The 15199-nt window shown below is 36.4% G+C and overlaps 2 protein-coding genes across 2 annotated transcripts; one reads left to right on the top strand and one right to left on the bottom strand.

Annotated features, from left to right (window-relative positions):
* Positions 1 to 49: 49 nt before the first annotated feature.
* On the top strand, positions 50 to 9913 carry fam114a2 (family with sequence similarity 114 member A2). Its single transcript, XM_084387264.1, has 15 exons — positions 50 to 234; positions 706 to 857; positions 1317 to 1563; positions 3030 to 3129; positions 3218 to 3316; positions 3408 to 3535; positions 4756 to 4890; positions 5042 to 5200; positions 5288 to 5411; positions 7738 to 7823; positions 7907 to 8029; positions 8160 to 8299; positions 8377 to 8449; positions 8651 to 8704; positions 9496 to 9913. The coding sequence occupies exons 3-15, from the start codon at positions 1336 to 1338 to the stop codon at positions 9592 to 9594; spliced, it is 1548 nt and encodes a 515-aa protein (XP_084243390.1). The 5' UTR covers positions 50 to 234; positions 706 to 857; positions 1317 to 1335; the 3' UTR covers positions 9595 to 9913.
* Positions 9914 to 10260: 347 nt separating this feature from the next.
* mrps17 (mitochondrial ribosomal protein S17) lies at positions 10261 to 11255 on the bottom strand. Its single transcript, XM_084387265.1, has 3 exons — positions 11133 to 11255; positions 10819 to 10963; positions 10261 to 10621 (listed from the first exon to the last, which is right to left on the bottom strand). The coding sequence occupies exons 2-3, from the start codon at positions 10939 to 10941 to the stop codon at positions 10328 to 10330; spliced, it is 417 nt and encodes a 138-aa protein (XP_084243391.1). The 5' UTR covers positions 10942 to 10963; positions 11133 to 11255; the 3' UTR covers positions 10261 to 10327.
* Between the last annotated feature and the right edge of the window lie 3944 nt (positions 11256 to 15199).

The following is a 15199-nucleotide window of genomic DNA, read 5'->3' on the forward strand; positions in this document are numbered from 1 at the left end:
AAACACACAATGGTGCGACGCCAGCCAATCAGATTCGAGGAGGGTTTCTGGGGCGTGTAGTTTTTGAGATGGGTTTTGAAGTTAACTGTAATCTCGGAGCCATCAAATAATAACATCTTTAGAGAGTTTATGCAGGATTTAGTGCGTAAATCGTTTTATATGTTAAATATGTTATTTTGGACGTGTTCATTGTGATTATATTGGCTGGGTTTATAAAATGTATGAACTTGAAAGGTAACTACCAACTCACATTGTACATTTTGTAACACAGTAAAGTAATATTGTGGCGATAAATAATATTATCAGGTTGTTAAATTTATGTGACACAGTTAGACTGTAAAACTTACAGTCTTTAATTAAATTTAAAGGGATAGTTCACCCAAAAATGAAAATGTTGTCATCATTTACTCACACTCATGTTGTTCCAAACCTGTATGAGTTTCTTTCTTCTGTTGAACACAAAATATGATATTTTGAAGAATGTTGGTAATCAAACAGTTGACAGCACCCATTGACTTCCATAGTCATTTTTTCCCCTAATGGGTTACCCATATTCTTTACAATATTTTCTTTTGTGTTCAACAGAAGAAGGAAACTCATACAGGTTTGGAACAACGTGAGGGTCAGTAAGTAATGACAATATTTTTTAACAATTTTGGGTAAACTATCCCTTTAACTCGGATGTGCTGTTGTTCTGTTTGGAAGAACGTCCTCCAAACAGCAGGTGGCGGAATAGTGTGTTGAGTCGATGTTTTCATTCCTCAATGGAAGAGAGAGTGTAACGGGAAAAACAAAACACAGCAGAGGACTATAAGTCCAGTGACGTGGCCGGACCGAAGAGAAACAGGCATCAATAGGTTGGATATGTTATGGTTATCCCTTATTTATTTTAATAACAACTTCTTCCCTATAATGACTTTTATAGCGTCAGGCTTACTGGATGTTGACTAACTATTGCTGGTGAAAGTTAGCTTAGCTTTAAATACTATACAGTACAGTACAGTATTCCACTTTGACAGACAGATGTAATGTGCTTTATATTTGCCAGCATGTTCTCCAGCATCAATTATACCGGCTATTCATGATGAACTCATCTCCAGAAGTTCACTATTGTCTATAATCTGTCTCTTGCATCATATATTATTCAGTATCATCTTAGTCTTCAACCTCAGCAATTTGTGATGTATGACACGTTGTGCTGTTTTAAAGTTGGTTTTCAATTCCATAAACTACACTATCCTGTACTCAATTATATATCATTATAGCTATTATTTGCATTAGAAGTGAGATATGAACAGTTAATTTGTCAATTTCAGGAGGCTGGAATGTGTTAAGATGTCTGACAGCGAAAGCTCCTCAAGTGACCGAAAAGAGAAATCAATGGATCAAGAGCCCAAAGAGCCGCCATCGCCCCCCCGAGATGAGGCCTCCGCTGATGCTCAGAGTGACGTCTCTACCGATGCAACACCATCCCGAAAGACGAGGAAAAGACCAGAACAGAAACCTCCAGCAGAAGAACAGAAGAACCTAGAGACACCGCAATCAGCAGAAAGTGCTCCAAATGTAGGCTTCTATCACACTTTTACTTATATTATTTATATATATATATATATATATATATATACACATACACACACATAAACACACACACAGAATATTTTCCCACCAGATCTGCCTTCCATGCATATGCATATGCATATATATATATATATATATATACAGTACAGGTCAAAAGTTGGGAAACATTAAGATTTTTTTATATTTTTGAAAGAAGTCTCTAATGCTTATCAAGGCTGCGTTTATTTGATCAAAAATACAGAAAAAAACAGTAATATTGTGAAATATTATTACAACTTAAAATAATAGTTTTCTATTTGAATATACTTAAAAAAATAATTTATTCCCGTGATGCAAAGCTGAATTTTCAGCATCATTACTCCAGTCTTCAGTGTCACACGTGACATCCAGTCTATCACATGATCCTTTAGAAATCATTCTAATATTGTGATTTATTATGAGTGTTGGAAACGGTTCTGCTGCCTAATATATTTGATGAATAAAAGGTTAAAAAGAACTGCATTTATTCAAAATAAAAAAATATTTTCTAATAATAATATTATAAATCTTATTTACTATCACTTTTTATCAATTTAACACATCCTTGCTGAATAAAAGTATTGATTTATTTATTATTAAAAAAATTACTGACCCCAAATTACTGACCAGTAGTGTATATTGTTGTAACAAAAGATTTGATTTTTTTTTTTTTTTATTCATCAAAGTATCCTAAAAAAGTATCACAGGTTTTGAAAAAATATTAAGCAGCAGAACTGTTTCCAACTTTGATAAGGAATCATCATATTAGAATGATTTCTAAAGGATCATGTGATAGACTGGATTAATGATCCTGAAAATTCAGCTTTGCATCACAGAAATAAATGATAATTTAAAGTTTAATAAATTGAAAAGCAATTATTTTAAATTGTAATTTCCTTGATGAGCAGTAGAAACTCCTTTCAAAAACATTAAAAATAGTAATGTTTCCAAACTTTTGACCTGTACTATATATATATATATATATATATATATATATATATATATATATATATATATACATACACACAATATTGTACAATATAGATTGTATCCCAGAAAATGTATCTGTATTTTCCCATTCATTTTCTATAGTGGTCATTTTTGACTGTGAAGATCACAAGGATATTATTAAAATGTGATTCCCACCCAAGTGTATGCTCATTTACAAGTTCATAATTTTATTTCTGGGGCTAGAATACATTTACATGGTTTAAAGTAAAAAAAAAAAAAAAAAACACACATTCTCATATTGTACATTGTGGCAGCACCTCTTTTCACTCTTTGCCTGAAATGCTCTGTTTTAGTTCCTGTCTTTCTGAAAAGCCCAATCTGCTCTGATTGGTCAGCTGGCCCAGTCTGTTGTGATGAATCAGACAACTTAGCCTAGCTTTGCCTTTTCTAATCATGTCCCAAAAAATTTTTTTTCCCATCAGGCCCCCACAGAGACGACTGTTTCCCAGGGAGGTTGGGGTTACTGGGGCAGCTGGGGTAAATCGATCCTCTCCACTGCTACTGCCACTGTAGCTACTGTGGGTAAGTGGCACAAGATTTTCACTTTAATACAAAAAAACAGCTTAGTTTATATATCATCAACACTAATACTGTTTTTTCATTGTCTAAGGCCAAGGTTTGACTCAGGTCATTGAGAAAGCAGAGACGTCTCTTGGAATCCCGAGTCCTGAGGAGCTTTCAGCTCAAGTGGAGGAGGAAAAAACTGATGGTGATGATGTGCTCTTCATTTGACACGTGAATTGGTATATGTGGGTTTACATATCCCTAGTGTTTATGATGTTTCTGCCTTCTTTCTGCAGGTTCAGACAGTAGTGAGACGAATAAAGATGAAGGGCAGAAGGCGTATGGGATGGGTGGTGCTATGGGAATGATCTCCTCTAGTAGTATGGGAATGCTGTCATCTTTAACCACTGCAGTTCAGAGTACGGTAAGAGCAAGCTAAATATATGCTAGATAATGTTAAAACTCAGTTTATTTTGAGTATCTATACTTATTTAAATTTTTACATATTTTTTGTTGTTGAATGATACCATTGTTTGTTTTTTTATTATGGAATGACACATTTTTGGGCAGTGGTTCTCAACTCAGCAAACTTACAAGAGAGCCTAAAGACAATGATTTAAAATAAGACAAAACAAGCTTTAAATGAGTCTTATTTTGTTAATTGGCTGTAATAGGCATGCTTTAATGTTCAAAAACACTTTATTTTTTACTTACTGTACAATTCACTAAAGCCTTGTCTTCTTTCTTTGCGTATGCCTATGGGCGGGCATTATACTAATATTTTATATTGTGACGTAGACTTTTAAGGAAGTAATATCTGGACTTCGATCGAGGCATTTTAGGCAGGTTGGGATCAGTGTTCTCTATAATAAATGGCTTTTGTGGGAGATTATGAGTTTGTAACTTTGTAGATCTTATACATGCACAAACAGCTACATTACACACTTATGAATAACATAAAATGCATCATATGGCTCCTTTAAAATCAGATAAAACATCTGAAAATCAAGATGTTTCTTAATAATTTAGCCGCTCAAAGTATGATTTCTAGACCTGGAAAAGTCATGAGCATTTTTAAATTGAATATACATTTTAAAAGTAATTTCAAGCTCTAAAATATTTTATCAGTAGAAATTGAGTTTAAAATATTTGTAAAAAAAATTCTTATCCTTAAGCCTCAGCCAGTAAAATCAAATCATGACTTTTAATAAATGTATAATTAATAATTATTTATTTATTTATTATTTATGTAATTTACAGAGACTAGGTGTCCCATATATTAAAATTTCTGAATATAAAACTTGGGCTTGGGGCCTTTAAATATTGTCATAAACAATAATAATAGGCTATTTGTTTTTATTCCATTGTAAATATATACACAAAATCTGTTTCTCCTGATCTTATGCTTAAGTGCAAATAAAAATGTATACAAATTAAAATGATAAAATTAAATTGTGCTTACTTATGAATTTCATTACAAAACTGGAAAGTGAAGTAAAAGCAGCGTCCAGCATTTACTATTTGTATTAATTATGATTATTGTATGAATAAATATGAATAAATAAAAAATATTTTAAGCATTCATTATTTTAAATGCAAATTTTGTGTATTTTATTTGATTGTCGTCTTATGCTTGTTGGCTAGGGTAAAACCGTAATAAGTGGTGGTTTGGATGCATTGGAGTTTATTGGGAAGAAGACCATGGATGTGATAGCAGAGGGAGACCCCGGCTTTAAGAAAACCAAGGGACTGATGAACAGAAACTCCACACTGTCACAGGTGCAGAGGACATGATGACTGTCTGTCCTAATCCGATGGAATATATTCATAGCAACTTCAACTCCCTGCATAAATATATGACCTTATACTTATACAATTCAGTTTTGCCCGTGAATGAAACTGACCTGATTCAATTGTTCATCCCTCAAAGGTCTTAAGGGAAGCAAAGGAGCGTGAGCAGCAGCAGAAAGCTGAAAACGTTTCTTCGGAAACTGACAAAAAGGCTCATTATGGGATGTTGTTTGATGAGTTTCAAGGCCTGTCCCATCTGGAGGCTTTGGAGATCCTCTCTAGAGAGAGTGAAGCTAAGGTCAATATTATTTTTTTTACAAATTCAAACAATGATAGAATTTAAAATGGTGAGGGATTTGAATGCTGGTGTGGTGTTTTTGCGCAGGTGAAATCTGTGCTGACCACTCTGTCCGGTGAAGAATTGGCTAAACTGAGAGAGGAACTACAAGACATTAAAGAGCCTTTTTCCCTCATGGAGTTTGACGATGAGGCGGAGGATGACATGAAAGGTAAAAAGTACAACGGATACAAAGTTAAAGTAAAAAAATCTAATATATTAAAGGGGACCTATTGTGCACTTTTTCGAAATCTTGATTTTGTTTTTGGAGTCTACTAGAATAGGTTTCATGCTTGAATGTTTAAAACATATTTGAAATTGTTGCAATACCTCTCTTCCCAGTCTGTCAGGAACACCCTGTTTAGTTCCTGTCTCTACAAAGCCCTTCTTTTAGTAAAGCGCGGTGTGCTCTGATTGGTCAGCTGGACCAGTGTGTTCCAACTGGTCAAACGCTTCAAACATGTTTCAGAAATGTCGCCCTCCATTAACATAATCGCAACCAAGCCTCGTCCCTTTATTTTGCGTTTGCCTTGAGAGGGAATTATTAAAATGAGAAATATTGTGATGTGTGAATATTGTGATTTCCCAGAGGAAAACTAAAGACTACAATCAGGGTGTTTCAGGGAGTTCAGAAACAGTGCGCACTGATGTAGAGAAAAACTCCCATTGGAGTGATTTTGTGCCTTGTAACTTTGAAGACATTTTTCCATGCTCAAACAGCAATATTACACACTAAAGAAAGCTGAAAATAGCATACATGTTTGTGTATATATATATACAGTCATGGTCAAAATTGATGGCACCCCTGATAAATATGATAAAAAATAAATCTGCATTGTTTATCCTTTTGATCTTTCCTTAAAAAAATTCACAAAAATCTCACCTTTCATTGAAGTAAAAGAACGGAAAGTGGGGGGTAAATCATATTATGAAATAAATGTTTTTCTCCAAAACACGCTGGCCATAATTGTTGGCACCCTGTTATTAAATACTTTCTGCAACCTCCTTTTGCCAAGATATCAGATCTGAGTCTTCTCCTATAATGCCGGATGAGTTTGGAGAACACCTGACAAGAGATCAGAGACCATTCCTCCATACAGAATCTCTCCAGATCCTTCAGATTCACAAGTTCATGTTGGTGCTTCTTCTCTTCAGTTCACCCCACTCATTTTCTATATGGTTCAGTTTAGGGGACTGGGACGGTCATGGCAGAAGCTTCATTTTGTGCTCAGTGACCCATTTTTGTGTTGATTTTGATGTTTGTTTTGGACCGTTGTCCTGATGGAAGATCCAACCACGGCCCATTATAAGATTTCTAGCAGAGGCCGTCAGGTTTTGATTTTTTATCTGTTTGTATTTGCTAGAATCCATAATACCATGTATCTGAAAAAGATGTCCAGGACCTCCAGCAAATAAATAGGCCCACAACATATAAGATCCAGCAGTATATTTAACCGTAGGCATGGGGTACTCTTCATCCCTGTTTGCACCAAACACATCTGCTGGGTTTGCTGCCAAAAAGCCCTTTTTGTTTGTTTCATCTGACCATAGAATCCGGTCCCTTTTGAAGTTCCAGTCGTGTCTGACAACTGAATATGCTGGAGTTTATTTTTGGAGGATCGAGGAGGATTTTTCTTGAAACCCTCCCAAACAACATGTGGGGATGTAGGGGTTGTTTGATAATTTTTTTTTTAGGCTTTCTGACCCCCAAGACTCAACTAATCTCTGCAATTCTCCATCTGTGATCCTTGAAGAGTCTTTGGCCACTCAAACCATCCTCCTCACCGTCCATTAAGACAATATAGACACACGTCCTCTTCCTGGCAGATTCGTAACATCTTTAGTTGATTATAACTTCTTAATTATTGCCCTGATGGTCAAAATGGGGATTTTCAATTCTTTAGATATTTTCTTACAGCCACTTTCTATTTTGTGAAGCTCAACAATCTTTTGCTGCACATCAGAACTATATTCTTTGGTTTTACTCATTGTGATGGATGATTAAGGGAATTTGGCCTTTGTGTTTCCTCATATTTAAACTCCTGTGAAACAAGAAGTCATAGCTGGACAATTTCATGTTCCTAGTCACCCTGGTGTGCTTAAAAATGTAAATATTAATGGGAATATACTTCAGAGATATTTTTCTCATAAAAAATTCTAGGGGTGCCAACAATTATGGCCAGCGTGTTTTGGAGAAAAACATTTATTTCATAATGTGATTTACCCCCAAATTTCAATTCTTTTACTTCAATGAAAGGTGAGATTTTTGCGAATTTTTTGAAGGAAAGATCAAAAGGATAAACAATGCAGATTTATTTTTTACAGCCATTTTTTATCATATTTATCAGGGGTGCCATCAATTTTGGCCGCCACTGTATATATATGCATGCATGCATAATTGGACCCCTTGAACACTTTCTGCAATTTCGGATTCAGTAAATAAACAACAAATTGTTGTTGTGCACATAAAGATAATAAATCTTCATTTTTATCCTCAGGTGATGATGGAGAGGATTTTGTGAAGGAACTGACAGATGTTCTTGAAAGATTACAGATCTCCACATCAGCTGACAAACTAAGCAAGGTATTACCTGAGCATCTCTTCGTAATTGTAATCTTCAAGTATTTTGTGTGTCCGATTATTTACTATTACTCATATCCACTCAGGCCAGAAAAAACGCATTCAACCATATAACAAACATGAAGCTACAAAGTGAAAGCACACAGCAAGAAGAAGAAGAAGAAGAGAAGAAAGAACAGGAAACGCCAGTGACAAAATACAGCGTTGAGGTCTTCAACTTTTGTTATGAGGCCTAAAATGAACTAAATGTCTTTTAAGTTAAGATATGCATACATATCTTTCATAGAGTAATGTATCTTTGTATTGGGTTTTGACAATTCAAGTTACTCTTTTTCATAGGACGCCCATTTGTTTGCCATTACAAGTCTGGCCGAGTTCACAGCCAGATCCATAGAGCAGTTCCAGAAAACCGCTGAAATGCTGCTTCACTGTAACACTGAGGAGGCCACGGCCGCGGAACAAGCCAAAGTCTTATCGCAGTGAGTCATCTTGTTGCAAAAAATTGTGCGAAATTGCTATTTGGAGAAATTAAAATCATAATGTGTTTCACTTTCAGAGTTACTATTGTTATTTGTAAGGAGGTATCACTACTGTCCAAAAAGTACACGTCGTGCTTGACTACCATTGGGGTAAGACGCTTCACCTATCATTGTACAGTCTGGAGATCTATAATATTGTTTATGATCATTATAATAATATTAGTAGAGTTTTAAAGGAAAAAAGCATTTGGAAAAAATACTGTAACAAATATTTATAACTATTTTATTATATATTTATTGTAATATTCCCAATATATATTCAAATTCCATGTCGAAATATTTGTTTTTCAGGCAAATGAAAAGGGAGAAGTTCTCAATCCACTGATTACCAGCGTTTTTCTGGAGGTTTGTCTCTATGTCTGCCCCGTTTGTCTTTTCATCATGTTAAAGGTAGGGTAGGTAATTTTGGAGAGGCTAGCAATAGCGAGCTAGCTTTGAAAGCATGAGATCCGACCCTCCCTTCAGAGCGTCTCCAAAGCCACGTCTCCTCCCTTGCAGGGAGCAAACAAAAACGTCACGAGAGACGGCGTTAAACTACCTCATGTCTCAAAGCACATAACATTGCATGATTATGAACAAACAACTTGTTTTTTTCAACAAGTTGCCCTTGAAACTCATAAATTAAACTCACGAACCGCTCTGAGTATAACGTCATGGGTTTCCATCTCCATAAGCTCGTTGTTTCGGTTCAGGAGGAACTGTATACGTCTGTTAGACGTCTCTGCATAGCATGAAACACACTGATGATGTGTGATGTCTGCATGAGCAGGTGCGCAGATGTATGGAAATACACATTGACAGGCAGGTAGGGCATCGTATCATTGCATTCGGACCGAATTCAATGATTGGACGAACATTTTATGGTCCTACGCCTTCCACAGACGATATATACATATAAATACTTTTAGACCAATTCACTTACTGATTGCTGTCAGGATGTGAAGAGACTTTCAACCATAACAAAAAATGTTTCTTTAATAAATCACCTACCCTGCCTTTAAAGTTGGTCATGCATATTCACATAAACCTAAATAATAATGAAAAAATACATTTACAGATGTAATTCTTGCATGTTGATATTTTCATGTTTGCACAGGGGTTTTAAAGTCTTCTTTCACTTTATTTTGCATTTTAAGGCATCAAACAGTGCCTCATATATCCAGGACGCGTTCCAGCTCCTCATGCCAGTGCTGGAAGTGTCTCACATTCAGAGGACAGTGGAGTCGGCACAGTGAGAAACACTCAGAAACGCCATCATATCATAGAAGTAAAATAATGTGCGGTTTACATTCAGGTAGACATGGTAAGAATATGACGACATACTGTAAAAAAGTGCACAGCTTTAAGGTTGATTGTTGGCTTTTTCCCTATATTGGTATATATTTTGAATAGACTGTGTCATAAAGCTCTAAATGTATAATGAAATGAATAGAAATCATCTTTTTAAAATCTTAAGACTTTGGGCGTTCGTCCGTTTTCAAATAATTATGCAAGTCATATCAGTATTAATGTTAATATATCAGTTATCTTTTAAATAAACAAATGTTACTTGTCTTCTGGATTATAGAAAACATTTTACTTGGTTACTACATATAGAGTATGCTAGGTAACATGTTGTTCTTAATGTAAATGTATAAAATATTATTAATCTTATATTTTTTGGACATTACAACATGGTCTGACCCATCATAAATGATAAGACACTAGTGTGAAGAGTATTACTGGTCTTTACTTCCACTAGAGGGCGCTGGCACATTTAACTTCCCAATGAAAATATCATCATAAGTACAGTACAGTACAGTACAGAACTGTACCGTGAAATTGTCGTTCTGTGTAAAAAACAAAAACAAAAACCAGCAAGTAGAAGCATTTTTTGTAAGGTTAATGACCACGCAAATAACAGACAGTGAGTGTAATAATATTTAATGTGAAAATCAAGACATGCATACATCAAAGACAGAAACAGTGCTACGAGGGTGAAGGAGGTGAGGAAGCAGTAATGTTCAGTTGCTCCAGTTTTTCCGTTAAAGATACTTCTGCGTCTTCTGTGCTTTCCGTAAGAGGCTCCAAATACTGCTTCCCAGCGACCCTCTTCCCAGTGAGCGGGTCCACCACCTGCCCAACTTTATACACCACCTCGGACAGTTCATGTTTGACATGTTTGGACCTCTTCTCAGGCAAGGCCTTTAACAAAACAACATCCCCAACTGTGCACTGCTCCAAAGCATCATGGGCGAAGTAGGTCTTCCTCTTGTTGTAGTACTTGGAAAGGAGAAAGTGAATATACATAAGGGCCATTTTTGGTTACAAACCAAAAGTTACTATTTTCAAATAATGCCTTAATAATAATAATAATAAAATAATGTCTTATTTTAAGACAAACATAAGTCCTTGCGGTTTTCTTTGTCAGATACGTATATTTTATAGGAAAATATCAGAATTAATTCAACATATCTTACCTTGAGCAGGTAAGGATCGAGCACAAGTCTGGTCACTCGAACCTTTGCCGTCTTCTTCATCTTGGTTCCGATTACTTGACCAATGATCCATTTCGCATGGACCGATGCTTGACGCGCGGACATGCCGTTTGAGGCTTTCAGTCCCCTGAAATGTAGTAAATGTTCACGTTAAACGCACTAGCAGTCAAATAATCTGCTGCTAGCTCTAAGCTAACCAGTTTGCACACATTTGTTTTACCGAGGCCAAGTTTCCATTACACAACAACAGGCTGTTCTGTGTGTATGTTAGATAAAGGTGTGCATAATACACTTACCGGATTCACTTTAAAGGTAAATTAAAGGTAATGTAAAGGTCAAAAACTCATGAAAACATTCCGCATGCGTCTGAATGTCAAGGCTCGTGGCTCATGTTGATGACGTAGTACGGTACCAAAGTGTCAAATGCTGCAAGCATATAATGAAACGATGAATTATTTTAACCCCTAAAGACCCTGCGGTCATTGGAATGGACATTGCATGTTTTTTTGTTTAAACTAATATAATGTTAAGGTGTGTATGTGTGTGTGTGTGTGTGTGTGTGTATATATATATATATATATATATGTATATGTATGTATATGTATGTTTATGTGTGTATATGTATATGTGTGTGATATATATATATATATATATATATATATATATATATATATATATATATATATATCAGAATCAGAATCAGAAAGAGCTTTATTGCCAAGTATGCTTGCGCATACAAGGAATTTGTCTAGGTGACAGTAGCTTCCAGTACACATACAATATAAAGTGACAAGACAAGTGACAAGTAACATAGGTATAAATATATATATATATAGAAAGTTATAAGGTGCTATAATGAAATGTCTGAGGGAAGTATTGCACATGTTTGTTCCACAGTAGGGGAACATTTAAATGTTCATGAGGTAGATGGCCTGGGGAAAGAAACTTTTCCTGTGTCTGGTTGTTTTTGTGCTCTGTAGCGTCGACCAGACGGTAACAGTTCAAACAGAAAGTGTGCTGGGTGTGACGGGTCCAGAGTGATTTTGCGAGCCCTTTTACTCACTCTGGATGAGTACAGTTCTTTTGAGTGTGGGAAGGGTAGTGCCAGTGATTCGCTCAGCAGTCCGAACTATCCGCTGTAGTCTACGGAGGTCGGTTTTGGTAGCAGAGCCGAACCAGACGGTGATGGAAGTGCAGAGGATGGACTGGATGACAGCTGAGTAGAACTGTACGAGCAGCTCCTGTGGCAGGTTGAATTTCCTCAGCTGACGCAGGAAGTACAGTCTCTGTTGGGCTTTCTTCACAATAGAGTCTATGTGAGTGTCCCACTTCAGATCCTGAGAGATGGTGGTGCCCAGGAACCTGAATGACTCTACTGCAGTCACAGTGCTGTCCATGATGGTGAGTGAAGGGAGTGCAGGGGGGTTTCTCCTGAAGTCCACGATCATCTCCACTGTTTTGCGCGTGTTCAGCTCCAGGTTGTTATAACTGCACCAAAGAGCCAGCTGCTCCACCTCCTGTCTGTACGCAGACTCGTCACCGTTCCGGATGAGTCCGATAACAGTAGTGTCGTCCGCAAACTTCATCAGGAGCTTGACAGAGGGGTCTTTAGAGGTGCAGTCATTTGTGTACAGGGAGAAGAGCAGTGGTGAGAGAACACATCCCTGTGGAGCACCGGTGCTGATGGTGCGGCTGTCGGACGTGATTTTGCCCATTCTGACTAGCTGTTGTCTGTCTGTCAGAAAGCTTGTGATCCATTGACAGACGGAGCTAGGGACAGAGAGCTGGGTCAGTTTGGTCTGGAGCAGTGATGGGACGATGGTGTTGAAGGCAGAACTAAAGTCCACGAACAGAATCCTTGCATAGGTCCCTGGTTTGTCCAGATGTTGTAGGGTGTAATGCAGTCCCATATTGACCGCATCATCCACAGACCGGTTTGCTCTGTAGGCAAACTGCAGGGGGCCCAGCAAGGGTCCAGTGATGTCCTTCAGATATGCTAACACCAGTCTTTCGAATGACTTCATGGCCACAGATGTTAAGGCAACAGGTCTGTAGTCATTGAGTCCTGTGATCTTTGGTTTCTTCGGGATTGGGATGATGGTGGAGCGTTTAAAGCAGAAAGGGACTTTGCACTGCTCCAGTGATCTGTTGAAGATCAGTGAGAAGATAGAGGCCAGCTGGTCAGCGCAGGTTTTCAGACAGGCTGGTGAAACATCGTCTGGGCCTGGTGCTTTCCTTCTCATCTATACACACACATATACATATATACACACACATAATATACATATATACATACACATATATATATATATATATATGTGTGTGTGTATATATGTATATGTGTGTGTGTGTGTGTGTGTATATATATATATATACAGCCTGTGTTTATTTATTTATTTATTTATTTATTTATATATGTATATGTAGCCTCATAGCATAATTGCTTAAGTCCTTTTTTTTAATTTATATATTACTTAGGCAATTATGCTATGAGGCTAACTATATGTATGAGTAATACCTGCTCACTGATTGGTCCCTGATCAACCAATCATATATGATATGACCCCTAACACACAAAAGGAAGCCCCATTTTTACCTTTTATATGCAGATTTCTGTTCATGGTAGCCTCATCAACTTGCACCTATTATAAACTTAGTAGTATCAAGTGATAATATTGAGAGTTATTTTGAAGATCTTTCAGAGTTTTTTTTATAAAAAAATTTATGTCCACCTCAATAGACATCAGGTCTTGAAAAATATCAACAGGAACCTCGTGAATTAGTTGTGTCAGGTTGTGAAATTTGTGCAAGCCTTTCAAAGCTAAAATATAGAGATTCAAATTATAATGTTAATGTTTTAATGACCATTAAATGTTAATTAATTAAATATTATTCAAAGTGACCATAAACTTTTTTGTCGGGTCTTACTGAGAAACAGCCACAGTGGATGTGAGATGAATGAATATACAGCAACACACACACACACACACACACACACACACTGATGTCTTGATGCTATAATGCACACAATCATATATTCATCAAAACAACCAGCAAGTATACATAAACACATCCACAAACACACACATATACTCAGATTCACCCACTGCAACCAAAAAAAGAATTAAACAAGGTTTTGAGATTGTATATCATCTTACTTTTTTTTTCTACATTCTTATTGCATTGCTCATTTTTACAGTAGCCTGTGTGTTTGTTTTTTCTTCAAAATCTTCATAGCTCATAAACTCTAGTTCATGAGTGTGGTTAAAATGTGAGAAAATCTAATAAAAAAATTGTTGGCAAAATTTTAGTTTTTTAGATTCATATCTACATCGAAGAAGAGCAAAAAAAACATTTGTGGTAAAAATCAGACAAAAAAATAGAAAATGAGATAACATCATTAAAATATTATACAATATTTAAAAAAAAAGTATTTTACAGAGAACGTATTTGTCAAGTGTTGCAATGTTACATGATTAACAAAAATGCATCACACACACACAAAAAAAATTCTTGTTTTGATAATTGTAAAATTAATAGTTTGAATATATTTAATTTAAAATGTTGTTATATCTAATAATAATATCCCATCTAACAAACTCTAATTCCTCTTTTTCTTATAATCATTATTATTACGCAAAATACAATACAAAGCGATGCCATTTTTATGCTCGCCCCTTCCATCATGCTGATGTGTGTATAACAGTAACGTCACCTTTTACAAACTAAAAGACTTAATTTGTAAAGTTCGCCTTGCACACAGCAAAGTTTATAGCAGCAAAGTGCTTTGTGCATAGCGGTCCAACTCCCATTCTAACTATTTGGACTGTTGATCCAAATGGCATTGTGTCAAGACTCAGAGAAAAGGCATTTATAAAATAAGAAAGATCTGTCTAAAATAGGGGGAACAGATCATGGCATACCCTAAATGTGTGTTCGACAGTGTAAGAAAAAGAAATCAGCTTGTCCCTGGGTGGGAACTGGATGAGGGCCAGTGCAGTCGAATCTGGTATTAATCAGAACCACACAGAAAACATGGCTCGTTTCTATGCGATTCCCATTTAAGGCAGTGCAAGTGGGAGTTTTAGTGGACGGCCTGCACACCATCCGTCTGCAATGCACTTGCACATTCAGGAACATGTAATACATCAGTCGATATACTGACTGACCAGTCTGTTCCATTTCAGACCTTATAGATTTAAACAAATGTTCCCTGCAGACACGACACATTTATTTAATGTCAAGCTCATAGTACATCTGTGAGTGGGAAGCAGTGCCAGCCTACAACGCTGATTTCCAAAAAGCCATGAAGCGTTGTGTAAATACAGCGTCACTTTGCCATCAGCGAACTTTAACGTCTCTC

This window comes from Rutilus rutilus (genome assembly GCF_951802725.1).
Source record: "Rutilus rutilus genome assembly, chromosome: 18".
NCBI classification, from domain to species: Eukaryota; Metazoa; Chordata; class Actinopteri; order Cypriniformes; family Leuciscidae; genus Rutilus; species Rutilus rutilus.